Source organism: Microcaecilia unicolor, chromosome 1 (assembly GCF_901765095.1).
Source record: "Microcaecilia unicolor chromosome 1, aMicUni1.1, whole genome shotgun sequence".
NCBI classification, from domain to species: Eukaryota; Metazoa; Chordata; class Amphibia; order Gymnophiona; family Siphonopidae; genus Microcaecilia; species Microcaecilia unicolor.
Window position 1 is genome coordinate 356,187,816 of NC_044031.1, and position 22,293 is coordinate 356,210,108.

Here is a 22,293-nt window from a genome sequence, read left to right on the forward strand (position 1 = left end):
TAAGCTGCGACAGAAAAATATTTTTTTGATTTTATTATGCATGCAAACAATACACTGACAAAAAAACAAAATAGCAAGTAGCACAGTATTAGCCACCAAGTTCATACAAAGTTAATTATTTTCAGTGGAAAATACATCTGTTGGCTGTCTATTTGAATATTCCATCACTGTTTCATTATTGCTACCAAGTATTTCATAATTAGGGCACATGCCTTAAACATAGATTGTTTAAATTAATTTATCTAGACCTTACGTTAAACCCAAAGGTAAAACCTAAGGGTGGTTAAACAACTTGGTATAAACTGTGTTATGACCTTACTTGTTTTGTACTGCTTTGGGTCCTACCGATCTCTACATCTGTGGTGTTATTTTTACATATTTATAAATGACCTAGCGATGGGAGTAACTAGTGAGGTAATTAAATTTGCTGATGACACAAAGTTATTCAAAGTCGTTAAATCGCGGGAGGATTGTGAAAAATTACAAGCGGACCTTACGAGACTGGGCATCTAAATGGCAGATGACATTTGATGTGAGCAACTGCAAAGTGATACATGTGGGAAAGAGGTACCCGAATTAAAGCTACGTCATGCAAGGTTCCACATTAGGAGTCACAGACCAAGAAAGGGATCATTGTTGATGATACATTGAAACCTTCTGCGGCTAAGAAAGCAAATAGAATGTTAGATATTATTAGGAAAGGAATGGAAAACAAAATGAGGATGTTATAATGCCTTTGTATCGAATCTCCTACAAAAGTTGGTGGCGACACGGTTCAAGTGATGGGCCTTTTTGGCATCACATACATTATTTTGTTGTGCAACGCTCTTCACATAGACTGTGTGTGGAGGGGGGCAGGGTGATGGGATGGGTATGCAATACACAGGTACAGGTGCTGTTGTGAGCTAAAGTGGCCATGGGGACAGAAAGGTGGCATCGTGGCCTTTCTGTGGAGCATGTGCACTGTTCCTGGGAGGTGGGGAATGGGCAGTGGGATAAACCAAGTGTGCTTTGAGGTGGGTCAATGTATTTTAGTGAGCTGCTGCCAACATTCCCATCAGTATGTAGACGTGGACCAGCATGCTAGGGCTGGGGGGGGGGGGGGGGGGGGGTGAGGGTCCAGATATGTGAAGTCCCTCATTTCTGCACTGAACAATTAGTGGACGGGGCCCCTTAATTACCAATGGATATTCTGGAAACTCTGACACCTATGTTTTGGTTTTTTTAAATCATTCTTATGAAAATTTCAATAACATGTATTGCAACAACAAAGAGAACTTACTGTATGTCACCCTACCTATCTATGCTGCTTGCACTTGAGTGATGCTGTGATCCTGGGAGGCACTGCTTCACACTCACCTTTCCAGGCTGTTTCCAATGAATCTCCATGCCCTCATGAAGACACCTGGGGTGGCAGGTGGTGGTGATGCTTGAATCTCTCTCTCCTGTGCCTCGTTACTGGCCACACTGAGGAACATTCTTCCACGTGCAGGAAATATGTATGCATGTTTTGCACATGGAGGGAATGTGCTCTCATTGCTGCGGACATGTTCTCGATGTGAGGAACAGTACCGCCGTTGCATGTTTAGTTATTACATTTGTATCCCACATTTTCCCACTTATTTGCAGGCTCAGTGTGGCTTACATAGTACCGTATCGGCGTTCGCCAATTCCGGTATGAACAAATACAAGGTGATGTTGTGGTAGAATAAGGTTCATGTGTGACAGATACATTAGAGGAAGAGTTAAGTTATGTCCATTACAAGCTTTGGTTTCATTGTGTTGCAGATATTCAGGCTTTTATGTTGGGTCGGTGGGGTATGCCTTTTTGAACAGGTTTGTTTTTAGTGATTTCCGGAAATTTAGGTGGTCATACGTTATTTTTACGACTTTTGGCAGTGCGTTCCATAGTTGTGCGCTTAAAATAGGAAAAGCTGGATGCATAAGTTGATTTGTATTTGATTCCTTTGCAGCTTGGGTAGTGGAGATTTAGGTATGTTCGAGCTGATCCTATTGTGTTTCTGGTTGGCAGGTCTATGAAGTCTGTCATGTATACCGGGGCTTCGCCGTAAATAATTTTATGAGCCAGGGTGCAGATTTTGAAAGCAATATGTTCTTTGATTGGGAGCCAGTGCAGTTTTTCTTGGAGGGGTTTGGCGCATTCAAACCGCGTTTTTCCAAATATAAGTCTGGCTGCTGTGTTTTGAGTGGTCTGAAGTTTCTTTATGATTTGTTCTTTGCATCCTGCATAAATTCCATTGCAGTAGTCTGCGTGGCTTAGTACCATTGATTGCATCAAGTTGCGGAATATTTCCCTCGGGAAGAATGGTTTCACGCGTTTGAGTTTCCATGGTTTCACGTGTTTGAGTTTCCACATTGAATAGAACATTTTCTTTATTGTGGATTTCGCTTGGTTCTCTATTGAGAGGTTCCGGTCGATTGTAACGCTGATAATTTTCAGGTTGTCTGAGATAGGAAGGGTGTATCCTGGGGTGTTTATGTTTGTGGGTTTATACATGTTGTATTGGGAAGAGATGGTGAGACACTGTTTTTTCTGTGTTGAGTTTTAGTTGGAATGCATTTAGTTGTTTTGCAATGTGTATTTCCGATTGGCAGACATGTTTATCTCCATGATGTTCGCAGTGCATCCTAACTTTAAATGGGATTTTTTTGTGTTATTTTGGAATATTGCAACAAGTTTATTTCTTCCATTATGGACTTAACATTTTTAAATGTTTGCCAGTAAACGCTTGTTTCACCATTTGGACATCATATTGATGCCCCGCTATAAGTTTACCTTATATCTGTCATCAGTAGCTGCCTAACACTTTCTAACTTCTTCCAGAAGGAAGAAGAAGTTAATATTACAAACAGAGAATGTTTTAGTAAGAAATTCCCCCTTAATATAAAAACTTTGTTGCACATTTGCACAACTGTCTTAGACTCTTGAGCCTCCCTGGCCTCTGACCATACACACAAGGGGAGAATCTTTTAAGCCCAAAGCCTTAGACCAAGAAGTTCTTCAAACTTTATACTGTCCTGCCCTAGCTGGTAAAATAGTTCATGGGGTGATCTAGGAGTATACAGGTAACAGAAGCCACTTAAGCATCTACCCTATAAAGGTGCCCGAGGAAACCCTCTATATCCATTTTAAGAAACTAAGGAGAAACGACAGACTGGGCTACATGTGCATTTTCTAGCAAGCGGACATGGACTGTTTCCATCCACTGGTGATTCAGGAACATCTACTGGGCAGAAGGAACTTTACTATCTAAAGATATGGGGCTTCTGAGGATCCAAGTACACCTCATGTTATCCAGATTTTTAACACCAGCATTGGAGTCTCAGGAGTAGAGACCTGCATGGGAACAAGGTTCACGGAAATCCCATGGAACCTGTAGGGATGGAAACAGTTCTGCAGGGTTCCCATGGGAATGGAAACAGTTCCTGCGGGGTTCCTGTGGAAGTGGAAGTTGCACCTGCACCAGCCTCTCACTTACCAAGTACCACATTCTTTCAGTGTTGTCTCCTCCTCCTTGCTTTAAACAGCACAGATGCGAAAGTCTTCCATTAAGGAGGTGGTAGAGACATAAATGATGACAGAATTCAAAAAGATGTGGGATGAACACAGAGGACCTCTAATTAGAAAATGGAAGTTATAAAAAATCTAAACTTAAATGGCTGCATGTGTGTGGATGTGTTGAGTGATGCTTAGATGGTGACTCTGGCTGTGATAAACTAGGGCCACTTGTATGGTCTGTGTCTCATATATGGCAATTTGGTTTAGGATGGGCTAGAAAGGGCTTAAACAGCAACTTCAGTGGCTGGAACATGAGGACAGTGCTGGACAGACTTTTACAGTGTTTCCCACAAATGAGAAGATGAATAGGTTGGAGTGGGCTTCAACGGCAACTCTAGCAGTTGGAACATAAGGATAGGGCCAGGCGGATTTCTATGGTCTATGTCCCAGAATCACCAAAGAAAGACCATAATAAATAATATAACATCACATTCATTGTTGATTTATTCATGAATTAATAACGAGTGCGACTACTGAGCAGACTGGATGGACCGCTCAGGTCTTATCTGCCGTCACTTACTATGTTACTATTAATCCTCTCTGCTCCCAGGCTGATGCGCAGACCTCAGCTCTGACACAGGCACAAGCATCAGATGTCACCCGACCTACTGGCGCATGCATGTGGCAACTTCTCAGCACACAATGCCAGTGAATTAGAGACAAGTCTTACATGTGCGCACCAGATTGTTCCAAATTCCAACTTCCGTTCTTTCCTTGTCTGCAGTGCTGTGGCTCGAAATCAGACAGAGAGTCCAAGAGAGCCGACGGGAATATTTTTTTTATGTACCATTAAATTCTTGCGGGACAGGTTAAATTCTTGTGGGGACAAGTAAGATTTCTGTCCCCATGCAATCTCAGAGTCCCTCAACCTTTTTGCAGCTGCAACTGAGAACTATAAGAAGAATGTGTTTGATCTATAGTGATCTTCAGCTATTAACAAGAAAATTGGACTCTCTCTGGGATTTGGAGTTAGGATATAAAGCACCAGAAATACTGGTAAATAATTCAATTGCTGTTTGTTGCTTTTGACTATTCCTGTCTGCGCCATATTGGTTGTTTTTTTTTTTTTTTTAGTATCAGTAAAAGTTTGGTTCAGAACACAGCATTTTAATTGCCTCAATTATTGTGAGGATGGAGAAAAAACAAAAAAATAAATTGAGAAGTTGCTGGTGAATTCCAATTCTGGTCCAAACCAAATACTTTTTATGTAAAAGGGTTACACACATAGGCACCCGGTATAAGAGGCTTGGGGAGGCTAAGCCTCCCCTGCTGCAGCAGGATGGATCAGCTGTGGAGTCCCGCTGCTCTGGGGGGTTTAAATTGTTGATTTACCTCCATCCTCACAGCAGGAGCTGCAGTGAAAGCCTTGTGTAACCAGTTGTAGAAATTGGTTTATGGTTTAATTTGTTTACCTTACTGCTGGGAGAGCAGGGGGGGTAGGCTGGAGGTGTCCTAGGTTGCCAGGGAGATATTTAACAAGGATGACTTCCTGACCTGCACATGAGAGTTCATACCAAAGAGACTTGCACTGACACCTGAGGACAGATAGCAACAGAATCGGATACTGGGCCAGTATGATAAGAAAAAGTCACCAGACAACAAAGGTAGAAAAGATCATTTTATTTTCATTATAGTGTTTGGAATATGTCCACTTTGAGAATCAGGTGCTCAACATTAAAAGTTTATATTTACTTATTTATGGCATTTTATCCCACATTAAACATGAATTAGGGTGTTTTGTGGCTCTACATGAGAATTGTGATATGATCCCTTGTTTCATATTGTTGACGGTCTGCATTTTCCGTATGGGTGGTATATTGGTGTATTAGGTTCTGCCCAGTGTAATATTTATGGTACAGTAAGGTTCTGAGTGTGTTTTTGCACAAAGCTGTGCATAGTGTTTTGCAGTTGAGCGATTGTGGTTAGAATATGCTTTGAGCAACCACTTTATTCTTTGACATATGATACATATCTAATATCTAAATTTAATAAAAGGTATTGTGACTTATTTTTATTTTTTGTGTGTTATCAGACAATTATGGATTTAAGCTCCACCCCCTAACCCCGCCCCCTTTAGCCTCCCCAAACAGTTGGGCCACCGACTGCCTATGGTTACACAGACTCTGGGTATATTATAGGCAGTCACTTTCCAACTCCACCTTACACTTATATATTTTAACATATATTCAGTGTCACTAGCTAAAGAAATCATTGAAACATGTAGGTTAGATGTTTTCCCAAATTATTTCCTAAACATTTTATCCAGAGGCTACACAAGTTATTAGCCCACGGTGAACTGAATTGGTTATTTCTCTTTTGGGGGTAGAGTGAACTGAGAAAATCTTAGCGTTGAGTAAAACGTTAGTCACATAAATTGTGTACATTGGATATTTCTAAACTGTTTTGTACAATTTAACAAAACTAATATTAATGTTATTTCTTTTATATTTCTTTGATCCAGTAAAGGTTAACCTGTTTTATATACATACGACTGGATTCTTATCGCCCTTGTGTACCAAATGCATTGAATATAAGAACATAAGAATAGCCATACTGGATCAGATCAATGGTCCATCTAACCCAGTATCCTGCTTCCAGCAGTGGCCGATCAGATCACAAGTACCTGGCAGAAACCCAATCAGTACCAAAGTTCCATGCCACCATTCCCAGGGCAATCAGTGGCTTCCCTCATGCCCATCTCAATAACAGACTACGGACTATTCCTCCAAACCTTCCTTAAAACCAGATATGCTAACCAGTGTTACCACATCCTCTATCAACGAGTTCTTTGAGTGAAAAAATATTCTCTTGTTTTAAAAGTATTTTCATGTAATTTCATTGAGTATCCCCTGGTCTTTGTACTTTTTGAAAGAACGGAAAAAAAAATTCGCTTCACTTTAACCCATTCTACACCACTCAGGATTTTGTAGACCTCAATCATAACCCCCCTCAGCCATCTACTTTCCAAGCTGAAGAGCCCTAACCTCTTTAGCCTTTCCTCATATGGGAGGAATTCCATCCCCTTTATCATTTTGGTCACTTTTCTTTGAGCCTTTTCTAATTCCGCTATATCTTTCCTGAGATACGATGACCAGAACTGAATGAAACACTCATGGTGAGGTTGCACCATGGAACAATACAGAGGCATCATGAGATTATTGGTCTTATTTTGTATCCCATTCCTAGCATCCTGTTTGCTTTTTTGGCCGCTGCACACTGGTCAGAAGATTTTAGCGTATAGTCTACGACGACACCTAGCTCATTTTCTCGAGTGCTGAGTCTGTGGATCCTAGCATCAGGTAACTATGATTCAGATTATTCTTCCCAATGTGCAACATTTTGCATTTGTCCACATTAAATTTCATCTGCCATTTGGATGCCCAGTCTTCCAGTTTCCTTAGGTCTTCCTGCAATCTTTCACGATCCACGTGTGTTTTGACAACTTTGAAGAGTTTTGTGTCAACTGCAAATTTAATCACCTCACTTGTGAGTCTGATTTCCAGATCATTTATAAATATGTTAAATAGCACTAGTCCCAGTACAGATTCCTGCAGCACTCCACTATTCACCCTCCTCCACTGAGAAAAATGACCATGTAACCCTACCCGCTATTTTCTGTCCAATAACCAATTCTTAACCCACAGAAGAAAAAACAAACAAAAAGAGGCACAGATCTGCCCTCAAAATAACAAAGATCAATAATAAAAAAGAGAAGCAGTTTATTGAATACGTGCATCAGTGTCCAGTAGTTGCTCCATGCAATTTATCAATACAAACTCAAAATCACTGGGCTATATAGTGATACAGTATACAGCTGTGTCCAAGTGCACAGTGCTGCAAGAGAAACAGACTGCTTATGTAGCTACAAAAACACCTACCTAAAGGGGGTATAGTGTGTTAAAACCCATCTTAGGAAGGTGTTCTTGTAATTATATAAGCAGTCTGTCTCTCCTCCAGCACTGTGCATTTGGACACAACTGTATACTGTATCACTATATAGCCCACTGGTTTTGAGTTTGTATTGATAAATTGCATGGAAAATCTACTGCATACTGATGCATGTGTTCAACATGAATATATAATATTTCATTCTTCTTAGGTTCAGTGTGACAGCATGTATGCATATCTGTCCTATGTAAGTATGGGAAACTTAGGGTCTAACCGTGGTAATTTTCTTTCCTTTAGTCACAGCAGATGAATCCATTAACTGATGGGTTGTATCCGCCTACCAGCAGGTGGAGATAAAGAACACTGAAAAGCCACAGTGACCCTGGACGTCTAGCTCCTCCTGCCTTCAGTATATGAAACTTCCAAAGCAGAGTAAATAAGAAAGGTAAAACATTGTAAACTTTCCTCACAGTGAACAAACGCCCCAGAACCACAAAGGAGGGACGATCTCAACCTCCTGCAATAGAACAGTATGTAGAAACTCTAAGAGCTGATCATCAACTCCTGCCGATGAGATACAATATCTGCATAAAAGATCTGAACAAAAAACAAAACCAGACAGGGAGGGATCATGGATTCATCTGCTGTAACTAAAGGAAAGAAAATTACCAAGGTAAGAACCTAATTTTCCCTTCCTTGTCATCAGCAGCAGATTAATCCATTAACTGATGGGATGTACAAAAGCACTCCCTACATAGGGTGGGAACAGGCAACTCCACGAGCAAGCACCTGCGCCCCAAAATGCGCATCCTGCTTCACTGCCACATCCAGCCTGTAATGCTGTACAAACGAGAGTTGAGAAGCCCAAGTAGCCGCATGACAGATCTCTTGAAGAGAAAGGACACCCGTTTCAGCCCATGAGGAGGAAATCGCTCTCGTGGAATGTGCTTTAAACGCTTCAAGCGGAGCCCGTCCTGAAAGCAGCTATGCAGAAAAAATGACTTCCCTGAGCCAACGGGTTATAATGGCCTTAGACGCCATACCCCCGCATCGAGGACCTGTCAACAATACAAAAAGATGATCAGAAGTCCTGAAGTCATTTGACATCTGTAGATACTGCAACAGAGCCCTGCGGACATCCAAAAGACGCAATTGCCTAAAGGAATACGGAAAGTCCTCCCTAGAAAAGGAAGGTAGAAAAATGGTCTGGTTCAGGTGAAACGCTGAAACTAGTTAGGCAGAAAGGAAGGCACTGTACGTACCGTTACCACAGACTCTGACAACTGTAGAAAAGTGTCTCGACAGGAAAGCGCCTGAAGCTCAGATATGTGTCTTGCCGACGTCATGGCCACCAAAAAGACCGTCTTGAGAGTCACATCCTTCTCAGAAGCTCACATAAGCGGCTTGAAAGATGAACGCTGAAGAGCCTTCAACACCAGCCCCAGGTTCCAGGCCGGACACGGCGACTGCACGGGAGGACGGAGCCGAAGCGCCCATCTGAGAAATCGGGCAATGTCTGGCTGAGCAGCAAGGGACAAGCCAGAGACTTTCCCTCGGAAGCATGCCAACACTGCCACTTTCCCAAACTCTAGGAAATTGTTAAAATGGAAAAGGCCACTAGATACATACATTTCTAATTTGTGAAGGTCAGCAGCAAACTATTTTGAGTCTACTATATCTCCATCCCTAGTTATAAATATTAAAACTCATGCTTTTTTTGTGCTGTATTTGGTTATATTGTTCTTACAACTGTTAGAGATATGTAATTCATACACCACGAATGTAGCTCATATTTTTATTATCTGAAATTACAATAAAACATTTTTTTAAATCGAGCATTTATGACAGTTTTCCCCCTGACAACACTGATCTATTAATTTCAGAGAGCACAACCACCCACCGTTCACTTGTAACCAAGCCCCCTTTTCAGCTGTTATCAAATAGTATAGTTACAACGAAGTTTTTCGTACAGTCCAAGATTAAGGAAAGCCGAAACTAAATATATAGGTTTGCTGTCAGTCTACCCCCCACCCCCCGACCTTACCTCAACGGATTTTAAATGTACCCTCTCTGGAATTTGTTATTAAAAATGTAATAAAATCGAATTTTTAAAAACCCCTTCCGCAAATCTTTATTGAGGAAATCTCACTCACGGATCACCTCCTCCCAGTTTTAGTCTTCCGCATCTCGGATTGGTTTATTCGTTTTCCAAGCTCGATCTTACGGGGTGTAACAAACAGGTAGAAACAATGTACTCCTTGCTCAAGCCCAAGGAGGTTTAATAGAAAGAAGACAAGTGACGTCAAAACGTTGAAACCAATTAGGTCGATCTCAGTTTCCCTTCTCCGCGAAGCCGTCATCGCCATACTCTCAAAACAAAGCAAGCAAACCAATGAGCTGCTGCATTCACGTTGTCGCTCTTTATTGTTGGAAGCATTTGCATTTAATATCATTATATTTTCAAACATGCCGGCTTGTGCAGGAAATGGATGTACACACAGGAAGTATAATACGGAATAACTTTTCATAGGTAGAGTAGTAATTTGTTATAAATCGTAATCAGTGTGTCATTTGGAGAGGCTAGTTATAGGGACACTCAAGCTTGTGTTATATTTGTGCAGAGATTTTTTTTCTCCTGGTGAAGGCCACTAAAACAGACATCATGTTATGAGAATCAGGTGGTCAACATTCAGAGTCTCTATCTATTTATTTATGACATTTATACCCCACATTAAACATAAAATAGGTTGAAATCTTGGAGCATTTTAAATCTTTGTTTTTTTCCTGTGCCTAGATCAAAACAAAAAGGTGGCATGTGGGAACTTGCTCCTTTTGTTTTGTGGATTGCAGAGGTATATAGTAAAAACGCACTTGATATTTGTATTACTATTATTTAAAAGACAGATATTGAATAACGAGGGCAGAGCTGCCTTCTTGCAGAAGTCCAGAGTTGGTCTAAATGTGCCTACATTGTCCAGTTCAGCACACTATTAGCCACCAAGTTCATACAAAGTTAATTGTTCACTGGAAAATAAATCTGTTAGCTCAGGCTGTCTGCTATGTGACTATTCCATCATTGTTTCATTATTGGTAACACTATTACATATTAAAGGTATTTGCTTTAAACGTTGATTGTTTTAATTTGCTTATCCAGACCTTGCATATACATTATGTTTTTAAACCCAAAGGTGAATCCTAAGGGTGCTTGAACAATTAGGTATAAACTATGTTGTTTCTGACTTTACTTGTTTTGGAGTGCTTTGGGTCCTGCTGATCTGTACATCTACTGTCTGGAATTTTAGAAGATGGAAATAAGGAAGTACAAATTAAATTTTGGATGTACTCTGTAGAAGTTCTTGTTTACTTTTGCAATGTGATGGATGCCTATTCTGGCATGTGTATGTGATAATCTTTGAATAACTGCCTGTCCTTATGGCTATGATTTCTGAACATGTGGTATCATTAAAGGACAAACTTTTAAATGTCCAGTTGGGAATATATGCTAATCTCAACTTTGTTACACATTTCAGACATATCCATCTATTATTCTATCTCACTGTATTTTCAAATGTAAGCCACATTTAATCCAAATTTGCTTAGGATAATGTGTGAAATAAATGTAAAAAAAAATTCCTTTACCCTTCACTGCCTACCCACTGGATAGTGATGTCACAAGGAAAGCAAGTTTGATCCAGTAAAGACTCAGAATAACCTGTTCCTTAGCTGTGCCCTAGTATTACCATTTTGAAAATGCGACCATACCATGTCTTTGTGGTTATGTTCCACTACTAAGTTAAATGATTAACTGGATTTCTTGAAAGGATTATCAATAGAAATCAAACAAAATAAAACATGGAAAAGAAAATAAGATGATACCTTTTTATTGGACATAACCAAGGTATCATCTTATTTTCTTTTCCATGTTTTATTTTGTTTGATTTCTATTGATAACCTTAAGAGTGGACTAACACGGCTACCACATGACTAGGGACACAAACATGCACTTATTTATTAAATATCACAATTCCTTATGTACAGCCACAAAACAACCTGTTAGGGTGGATAGTATTCACAATGAGCGCTTTTTATTATCGACCAGATAGAGATAAGAGTGTATGTTGTCACAAGAACAAAATATAAGAAAATCAATGGGCTGCATTAGGGGCTTACAGCCCAGTTATGTTTAAACAAAAGAGATCTGCTTGAAACAAAATATTTATTTTGACTTATAAAACCTGGAGGAGTGGCCTAGTGGTTAGGGTGGTGGACTTTGGTCCTGAGGAACTGAGTTCAATTCCCACTTCAGGCACAGGCAGCTCCTTGTGACTCTGGGCAAGTCACTTAACCCTCCATTGCCCCATGTAAGCCACATTGAGCCTGCCATGAGTGGGAAAGTGCAGGGTACAAATTTAACAAAAAATGCCCATGAAACATGTTCAAAACAGAATAATCCATTTGTGTATCTAAAAGGTAAACTTCTACAAAACAGATGAAGATGTGATTCCATGTGCCCCAATCAAAGGAGAGTTTAATTCTACTTCCATCTAATTTTAATATATTCTGTCATCTTTATTACACCAGGCTTCCCAAGGATGATCACAACAGTTAAGAAGATGAACCCCTCAGGAAACAGGATATTCTCACTGAAATCTGGCCATCTGTATTGTATAGAAGCACAGTGAAGAAAAATGAGCAAACTACATAGTTTATAATTGCTGTTTCTACTAGCTACAATAATATTTGAAGCTGCTTTAGTGATGATCGATTGTTTTTTTTCTTTTCTCCTCTACCTTTTAAGGCACTGCCTATCCAACTGAAACAGCTTTAGTCTTGTTACAGATGGACCAACAATAAACAACGACAGCAGGCTGCAGCTGCTCATAGGTTTGTTTGCTTGAGTGTATAGCAATGACGGCTGCGAAGCGGAGTGAAAACAGAAATTAACCAAATTGGCTTCCTGGCTTACAGAGGACTAGATATTCTCAGTTCCACTTCTATCTATTAAACCTCCTTGCTCAAGCCTCCCAGCAGCAGTCTGTACTGCAGTCCAATCCAACACGGCTAGTAGCACCACCGCCTCAGTCCGGCCATTGGCCTGTGCCGTTATGGCTCGCAAGGCGCCAGTTTTGAAGGAGCGGAGCCACGGCACTCGTCCCGCTCCCGGGCATCAAACGCGTGAACCAGTAGAACCAAGGAGATTAACCTCCTTCCTTGGGTAGAACCGTATGAAAGGGGCAGTGAACGCAGTATTCACGACAATGAGGTTTGAAAACATGAGACCGCATGACTGTCTGGGCCATTATGTGGATTGAAGTCAGTAGGCGGAGCTTGCTCCCCTATCAATTTAATTGTTTGGGGGATGGCGGTGGCTGGAGTGGGTGGACGACGTTAGTTTCTGCCTTGTGACATCATGCCGTCGTCATCTGTCATCAAACGTAGGATTGTAAAGCGCTGCGTACGACTGGTAGCGCTAAAGAAGTGATTTATAGTAGTAGTAGGTTGTCCTTGATTTTGCGGAGTCGCAGCGGACGGTTAGACGAAGCAGGAAGAGGAGGAGCTAGTTTCGGGAACGAGGTTCGGAAGTTGGAACGCATGATTCCTTTTTTTTTTTTTTCGCCGCTCAAGAGTGCTGTTACGCGGTTTCCTGTGTGTACGTGTTTGTATGGTCTTTTATGTTGCGCAGGAGTATAGGCGAGATTTTGTCGTGCCGGAGCTATTTCTTTTTTCTTCACGTTATGGGTCGGAGACAGCGTAAACGCTGGCAAAGAGCTGGTGAGGCACCGCAGAAACCGGGGAGGCAACGGGAAAGCACGGTAATTGTATCACAAATGTTTTGGCTTCGTCACTAGCGTTAAGGTTATTATGACGTGTAAATCCCTTACTTTCTCAAGGTCAGATTGGCTGAACTTACTTTGTAAATGGAGGGAAGAAAGTGAAACCCATATTCTCTGGGTCCTGAGTACCACCTTAAAAATGGATCACTCAGTATTTTGTTTAGAATGCAGCAGTCCTTCGCCAAAGAAGGTAGGGAGCTTCCTGCTCCAGCACTTATTCGTACTGTTTACCCCCCCCCCCCAGAGTGCTGCACCCCCTGGATCCAGCACTCATCTCCCCCCCCCCCCCCCCCCCGAGAAGGGCCCTATCACCCTGCGGTTTTCTCACAGAAGGGCTGCATGACCCTGGATCCTCAGTTATTCCCCTCAGAAGAGCTTCTTCCCCCTGGATCCAGCAGTTATTCCCCCTAGAAGTTGTCCTTCCTTCTGGCTCCAACACCCATTCACCTCCAAAATTGCTGTACCTGGATCCAGCACTATTTTCAGTCAGAAGGGCTGCATCCACCTGCATCCAGCACTTTTCCCCCAACTTTCTCCTAGATCCAGCACTCATCTACCTCCAAAATTGCTGTATCTACCTGGATCCAGTACTCTTTTTTTTCACTCAGAAGGGCCCTGTCCCCCTAGATTCAGCACTCATTCCCCCCAGAAGGGCCCTATCCCCAGTGGATCCAGCACTGTTTTCTCCAGAAGGGCTGCATTCCCCAGGGTCCAGCTCTCCTCCCCCCCCAAAGGGCTGTATTTACTTGGATCCAGACTGTTTGCTTCCAGAAGGGCTGCAGCCCCCCCCCCCCCTGATCCAACAATCATTTCCCCCCAAAAGGGCTGCACCCACCTGGATCCAGCACTAATTATTATCTTTAGATAGAAGGGCTGCTGACTCCTGGATCCTGCACCTATTCTCTTTGAAAGGGTGCATTCTCCTGAGCGTCTCTTTAGAAGGGTTGCATCCACATGCATCCAGCACTCATTCTTTCCAGGAGGGATAAGCTCTCATTTTCCCCAGAGGGCTGCAATTACCTGAATCCAGCATTGGTTTATCCAAGGGGAATTTGCTCTTCTGGAATTGGTACTGGATCCAGGAGCCAGTACCCCTACTGAGCAAAAACAGTACTGGCTCCAGGTTGGTTGCAGCCCTAGTGAGAGAAAACAGTGATGGATCCAGGTAGGGGCAGCCCTTCTGGGGTGGAATGAGTGCTGGATCCAGACGGATAGGGCCCTTTTGGGGTGGGATGAGTGCTGGATCCAGGGGGATAGGGCCCTTTTGGGGGGAACCAGGGTGGGATTCAGTACAACTAATGGGTCATTCCATGTCAAGTGGTCTGATTTCAGAGAAGTGCCCTGCTCGACCATCACGGATTTCTATGAAATTTTCTGTGAACATTCATACATGTCCCCAATGAACATTGGTAAAGTTTTACGTTCACCGATGCAATACTTGCTGAGATATAGTAATCTGTGTGACCCCATACTGCAGCCTTCTATGGTATGACTCCGAGATTTCGGCAACTTTGAGACACTGTATCTCGCAATATTTTGAGAGAAACAAGACTTGGCCATCTTGTACAACCTTTTGCGCTCTATTAAACAAAATAATAAATCTTCATGAGCGATTTCCATGAAGAAAACTTGGAGCAAACTTGGCCCTAAAAATTTGCGGCAAGAAAAAATTGTAAAGTTTGGCTTTTTATATCTCTGGAATTAAAGGTGTGATAAACGTGAAACTTTGCACACAACAACTTATCAACACAAGGTTTTCGAATATAAAATTTCATTCTCCTGATATTTTCCATTAGTTCACAAATTGAGTGTAAAGTTGATGATTTTTGCAAAAATGCCAAAAATAGGGTATTTTAGCCCACTTTTACAAAAAAAAGACCTTCTGGAAACTTTTTAATCATTTTCATTAGAAAGAGCATGTTTCAAACCTCTTAAAAAAAGTAGGGTTGGTTTTTCATCGCAGGCATATAAGGCCTAGAAATAGGGACAAAGTTGAGGACGTTGCTATCGCAACATCATATACTTCATGCATTTTTCTATAGGACACCAGAGGTGCAGCAGGAGCCATGTCTTTAAAGGCCCTAGAATATTTTGACTTTCCAATGAATATCTGTGATAATTTATGTTTACCAGTTGCATTGCTACAAGGCCAGAATAGTCACTCCTTTATAACCTGGAGCCGAGCCTTTGATCCGTGATTCAAGATTTCTTGATGGCAACATTTTTAAAACTTAACCTGGTTTCATCACAGTTGTATATTTGCTCCATTGACACGCCATCCTTTTTAAGGAGATGTTGAAATTTCACTTTGATTGTAACAAATTCCTCAGAGTTTGCTGTCTGCTTTTCCCCAGCAATCTAAAGCTTCCATATTCCATCTATTCGGTTTGAAAAATCAGGGCTTTCTCTTGCAATATAGGCCCTGATAGAGGTATTCCCTTATCTCTTTGCAGTGTGAACCACAGTAATCAGTCTTTGCTTACCTTCTCATATTTGCATTTTTCCATATTTTTCTAGTGTCCAATGAAAACGTAGAGGCACAATTTGAGGCCCATTTCTCTAGCTCACTCCATTGCTTTTTCCAGTCCAGAATTGTTACTGTCCCACTCCCAGTTCTGTTGTAGTTTGTTTTTTTTTTTTTTTTTTTTGGGGGGGGGGGGGGGATGAATTCATAGTACGTGACGGCTACTTTATATGTATACTTGACCTTGATTTGTATCTGCCATTTTCAGGGCACAGACTGTAGAAGTCTGGCCAGCACTAGCCCCATCTCTTAACCACCGGTGCTGCCACCCAATCTCTGCTAAGCTTCTGAGGATCCATTTCTTCTGAACAGTACATAAGTACATAAGTAGTGCCATACTGGGAAAGACCAAAGGTCCATCTAGCCCAGCATCCTGTCACCGACAGTGGCCAATCCAGGTCAAGGGCACCTGGCACGCTCCCCAAACGTAAAAACATTCCTTTATGTTTATCCCACGCTTTTTACTCTTGTGAATTCTTTTTAAGTATCAAGTTTCTGCTCTATAGACAAAACAACTTTTTTTTCCTATTTTGACAGGCTATTTCAGAAGTGACCTACAGATCTGAAGGGGAAGAATTAAAAATACAGTACTGTAATGCATTGCATATCTATTAAAAAATATTGCGGAAAAAGAGTAAAACTCACTGTGCCATAAATGCAGGGTCCTGGCTCACAACGGTGTTTTTTTTGTGATAAAAGCTGGGTCCAGGGGTCGAAACTGATTGTCTCGGGTTTAAAACTTCCCTCTGTGCTACACCAGAACATGGAAAGAGAAGATGCGCTCTTCTTAAGGGTGAAGCGATGACATCACTGGGGGGGTCTTGGTATGCTGGTTGGTCAGCTTAGTTGAGGTCGGATAATCAAGACTACTGTATTTGCAAAGTTCTCTTTTTTGAGTGTTTAGTTCCTCCCTGTGTTGGCTACATCCCATTGGTCTGGACTGTTCTGATAGGATGCTATGGAAGGAAAAGTTATGTCTTACCTGATAACCTTCTTTCCTTTAGACCTAACGGACCAGTCCAGAATCCTTCCCTGGTTGATAAATCTTATTTTGCTTACAAGCTATATTTTTCATATATCATGGATTCTGCTTGTATGTTTTTCCTAACCTATTGTATTTCGCACGTATCCTGACTCTGTGAAATAATCTGTGTGCCATTAGAGTGTATACCTCACTAGCTGGTAAGGTTATTATCTGATTGAATTACTTGGTAGCAAAATTTCTGGGTTGGCCATCAGGCAAGTTTTAAGCATCATTCGAAATACTGAACATTCTATGTTGCATAATACCCGTAAGGGGCGAGTCACAAGAATAAAAGGAAATATTTTTTCACTCGGCGAATAGTTAATCTCTGTAACTCATTGCTGGATGATATGGTAATAGTGGTTAGTGTATCTGGGTTTAAGAAAGGTTTGGACAAGTTTCTGGAGGAAATGTCCATAGTCTGGGGAAGCCACTACTTGCCCTGGGATTGGTAGCATGGCATCTTGCTACTATTTGGTTTTCTGCCAGGTATTTGTGACCTGGGTTGGCCACTGTTGAAAACAGGATACTGGGCTAGATAGATGAACATTTTGGTCTGACCCAGTATGGCTATTCTTATGTTCCTCTGGTAGAGAGATACAACCCATTGGTCTGAACTGGTGTGATATGACCGAAGAAAGTTCCTTGTCCAGACTAATGGGTTATGTCTATTTACCAGTGGATGGAAACAGAAAAGTAGTTCCAAGTAATCTGCCCCTTAAGGGTATCATGCAGCCTGAAATGTTCAGTATTTTCTCGGTCTCCAAGTGGGTGTCCAACCGCCACCTGAAACTGAACATGGCCAAGACCGAGCTTATCGTCTTTCCACCAAAACCCACTTCTCCTCTTCCCGCGCTTTCAATCTCAGTTGATAACACTCTCATCCTCCCCGTCTCTTCCGCCCGCAACCTCGGAGTCATCTTCGACTCCTCCCTCTCCTCGGCGCACATCCAGCAGACAGCCAAGACCTGTCGCTTCTTCCTCTTTAACATCAACAAAATTCGCCCCTTCCTCTCTGAGCACACCACCCGAACTCTCATCCACGCTCTCATTACCTCTCGCCTTGACTACTGCAACCTACTCCTCACTGGCCTCCCACTTAACCACCTATCCCTCCTTCAATCCGTTCAGAACTCTGCTGCACGTCTTATATACCGCCAAAACCGATATATTCATATTACCCCTCTCCTCAGGTCACTTCACTGGCTTCCGATCAGATACCGCATTAAGTTCAAGCTTCTCCTTCTTACCTACAAATGCACTCGGTCTGCAGCCCCTCTCTACCCTCATCTCCCCTTACGTTCCCACCCGTAACCTCCGCTCACAGGACAAATCCCTCCTCTCAGCACCCTTCTCCACCACCGCCAATTCCAGACTCCGCCCATTCTGCCTCGCCTCACCCTATGCCTGGAATAGACTTCCTGAGCCCCTGCGCCAAGCCCCCTCCCTTCCCATCTTCAAAGCCTTACTCAAAGCCCACCTCTTCAATGTTGCTTTCGACACCTAACCTCTATACCTTTCAAGTAACCTAGACTGCCCCAATTTAATGACCCCTACTTAACTAACTGTATATTTGTCCTTTGGATTGTAAGCTCATTGAGCAGGGACTGTCTTTCTATGTTAAATTGTACAGCGCTGCGTAACCCTAGTAGCGCTTTAGAAATGTTAAATAGTAGTAGTGGTAGATGTATGGTGAAGCTCCCTTTTTTTTTTATCTGTCAGTTCTTGTCTTGGTTTTACTGAGTGATAGTTGTGCAGGGGTTAATTGCTGGTTAGTAAGTGCCCTTTTTAACTCTACAAAGAGTATGAGCCTGAGTGACAACCAGTGGGGCTGGGACCCTCGCCTCCCAGCACTGCATCTTTAGCTGCATGCTGTAGACAGTGAACAGAGGTTCAGACTGCTAGATTTAGCTTATTTTGAGGTGGCATCTTTCACATAAGTGTTCCTTTGTCTTGTCTTCTGGATGCGGTAAGTGATGTTTGGTTTTTCTTTTTGGTATTGGCGGTTTGTTTTGGAGTTCTGTGGTATTTTCTTCTTCAGAGGAGATGGCCTTACCACCCTTTTTTGGTTTCTAGCCCGCAGTAGCCACATGGTTGAGCGCTCCCGTTTTTTTTTTTTGGTGGGCATGGCTTCTTAGTTAAAGAGAAACCCCCCCACTCACGTCTGCAGGATAGAGTTCGGGTGCAAGTTCTCCTTGTATTGGGGGTAGAAGCCTGATTCAGCAGTGTTCGTCGGGTGCACATTGGATCTGAGCTGATGGCAGCAGTCAACATTTTTTCCCCACTGCATCAAAGACCGGGCGTTCTCTTATTCCGGCAGTGGCCTTCCATGGTTGGCTAGCTGGAGGCATTGTCCGGTTGGGGTTTGTGCTATAGTCTCCTGGTTCACTGCGGCACTGCCCTCTTAAGCAGTGGGGGCACTCAGCTACTACCCTTCTGGGATAGTCTGCATTGGTGTGATAGTGCTGGCCACTTTGGGGTCAGAGTGGGCAGCTTCTTTTTGGGCTGCATGAGGGACTGTCTAGATGGGCTCCGGTTATGGTGACTTGGCTGTGCCCAGTCGGTAGTTTTTCAGTTTGCTGAGGGGGAACCTATTGGGCAGCATTATTTGCAGCTTCATGGGTGGTTGGGATATGGAGTTCTCAGCTTTTGCCTGTGTCTCCCGGAGGATAGACCTCCTAGAGCATTTGCCTCTCTTAGCCTCTAGCGGTCAGTAAGCTAGCCTGTTTGGTGGGACATTGTCCTTCGCCTTCATACCATGTCCATGTTCTCTTGGCCAAAGCCTCAAGGGGGGGGGGGGGGGTTAGGGTCTATCCTCAGCCTTGGTGGCATGGTTATGCTCACGATCTTGACAGGAGCTTGCATTGTTTGCTGGGAGTTTTGCTTGGCTCCATCTTGGCATTTCCAGGTTGGACCAATATTTTAGAGACACTGCAGCTTTCTCCACGTAGTGCCTTGGTGGGGTGCTTGCTCCATATCTACATCTTCTATAGTTAGCCCAGAGGGTGGTTCATGGTTCTGTGGCCCTCCTTGTGTGGGCAGAACATCTTTGTTTTTGTGTCCTGGAGGCACACTTCCATCTCTGGGCTGATGACAGCTACATCTCCTAGGTCTGCAGCGGGGCTTTCGCTTCTCTGTAGGCAAGCAGTAGCTCTGTCCCAGCCTCTCATGTGGGGTTCCTTGCGGTGCATTATCTTTGTTTTGACACATGGTCCCCCTTCTGTCTTCTGTGGTCTGTAGTGGCATCTTAAGTTTGGGCGCTGTTCCCATCTCTGCAGGTTTGGCGATTTATGCATTCTCTGCATGTGGAGTTCTGCTTCATATCTGCCTGGGCAGTCTCTCTCATGTGGGGTTCTTTGTGATGCCTTATCTTTGGCTTGACACATAGTCCTCTTTCTGTCTTCTGTGGTCTGTAGTAGCATCTTAAGTTTGGGCGCTCTTCCCTTCTCTGCACGTGGAGTGCTGCTCCTTATCTGTCTGGGGAGTCTGTGTGTGTGTGTGTCTCTCTCTCAGCATGTTGACCGAGGCTCGTCCTCTACCTCTCTTCATTGTTGCTTGTTGAGCACAACTCTATAGGATGATGCTCCATCCGAGCACTGGATCACTCTGTATCCCTGCATAAGGAGTACTGATCTGTCATTGCATGCAGAGCGCAGCTCCATCACGGCAGGCAGAATGCTGCTTAGTCTCTGTGGGCAGAGGGCTGTTATGTTTCTGGAAGTTGCTCTCATTTTCCCCTTGGGCTTTATGGATCCGCTTCAGTGAGGCGGGTAGGGCTCTATTTTTGCCCTGGTGATGGAGCATGATACTGTTTCTTCTCGTGCTCCTCAGTTCATCTTTGGGCAAGGAGTGAAACTCTCTTCTTTTAGGTAGGGGTGCTTCTTTGTCTTTGACAGTTGGGCACTGCTCCTCTCATTTTTTATTTCATTCTGCTGGAGGCATCAACTTGCTGTCGGCGGGTCTATCAGGGTGGTAGTTTATCTGCTGTAGAGAAATATTGAACAATTTAGTTCCCTCGTCATTTTCTAACAATCCTGTCTTTTACCCCACTTGTTCCTAACATACTAAATACAAGTCTTCACATCAATGTATTGTCCTGTAACTATCTTTGCATCCTTGTATTTTTTAAATAGCAAAATATGAAAAGTTTACAATTCAAAATGCGTAAAAGGTGAATATTTCACAGATGCACATTTTAAACATTAAGAAAACACAAGATGAAAAGTGCACCTTTATGGTGTGATACAGCGGTACATTTTTTTTTCAATCCAGAATTCATGCATTTAATATACCATATATTATAACGGCTAAGCTATTTACAATAACAAGAAAAAAACCTATTAAAAAGAAAAATGGAGGTATTAAGAGAAGGAGACCCAAGTTGTATGGGGATATGGTTTTTTTGTTTGTTTTAAATATCTCTATACACAGACGGGCATATCTGTATGGGGAACTGATTGTGAAGAGCCATGGTGAAGTGTCTGGTATGTTAGCGTGAGCTGGGTGGGATAGGGAGCTGTAAGCGACATGCGTGGTAACTGAGTGATATGGTATGTTTATATTTGTCTATACAAAGAATATAAGGGGGTCTTTTTAAATATTAATGCATGTTACCTGCAGCAAGGAACATAAGAATAAAAATGGCCCCTGGGACAGATAACATGTACTTTGACCCCCTAAGTGTGTATCTGTGAGAGGTCAAGGGTGTATTTCTGAGTGGGGTGGCAGGGTCATAGGTATGTAACCTTTGCCTACATCCTGCACTCGTGTCCTCGTTCCCCCTTTCACTATGTGCAGTGCTTTACCCTTCCATTCTCTGCTCTGCTCCTTGTGTGTGCTTTTTGCTCCCTTGCAGTCTCCACACTTCCACTAACCTTTGGCTGCATTTGGGCTTTTCTACCACTGCCATAGCTCTCCTGCTCTTCCCTTGCCTGCAGGAGATGGGTCTCTGTTGGAACACTGTTCATTTCTTTGCTGCAGCCGTGGCTCTATTATGCTTTTCTTCAGTAGTGGAGCCACTCTATTTTGTATGCATTTCCTGCTCCCTATATTGATACACACAGGTGTGGTTGCACAAGCACCAACAGACTTATATATACAGATGGACAAACCAACCTCTGGAATGGATCCTGTCACTTTAGCAAAACGCATCTAAAGTCTTGATTGCATAAGTATTCACACCCTTTGGCTTGATACTTGGTGAAGCCATTTTACAACACTAACAGTCGCAAGTCATTTAAAACAAGTGCCTTCTAACTTGGCTGCAGCAAAATGATGCAGTTTAATCCTTTACTGTGGCTAATGCCCACCCAAAAATGGCCCATTTTTATTTTCATTTAGCACACACTTTTTTCATTGGTAGCTCAAGTTGAGTTACATTCAGATCACTCGCACAATCTACGTCAAAGGGTCTGCTATGTAGCAGGCAACATTTCCCATTTAA

The 22,293-nt window shown here is 42.7% G+C and overlaps 2 protein-coding genes across 4 annotated transcripts in view; one reads left to right on the top strand and one right to left on the bottom strand.

The window, feature by feature from the left end:
• SRD5A1 (steroid 5 alpha-reductase 1) overlaps window positions 1–9,720 on the bottom strand; it is a 129,856-nt gene extending 120,136 nt beyond the window's left edge. The window contains exon 1 of one of the 3 annotated variants that reach the window (XM_030209586.1): window positions 9,622–9,720. The gene's annotated coding sequence lies outside the window, so the exon portion shown is untranslated. The other 2 variants (XM_030209578.1, XM_030209595.1) reach the window with 2 other exon arrangements.
• A 3,345-nt stretch (window positions 9,721–13,065) lies between these two features.
• LOC115480169 (tRNA (cytosine(34)-C(5))-methyltransferase-like) overlaps window positions 13,066–22,293 on the top strand; it is a 70,131-nt gene continuing 60,903 nt past the window's right edge. The window contains exon 1 of the mRNA XM_030218691.1: window positions 13,066–13,281. Coding sequence (XP_030074551.1) covers window positions 13,141–13,281 — 141 coding nt within the window. The 5' untranslated portion in view covers window positions 13,066–13,140. The remainder of the gene's footprint in view (window positions 13,282–22,293) is intronic.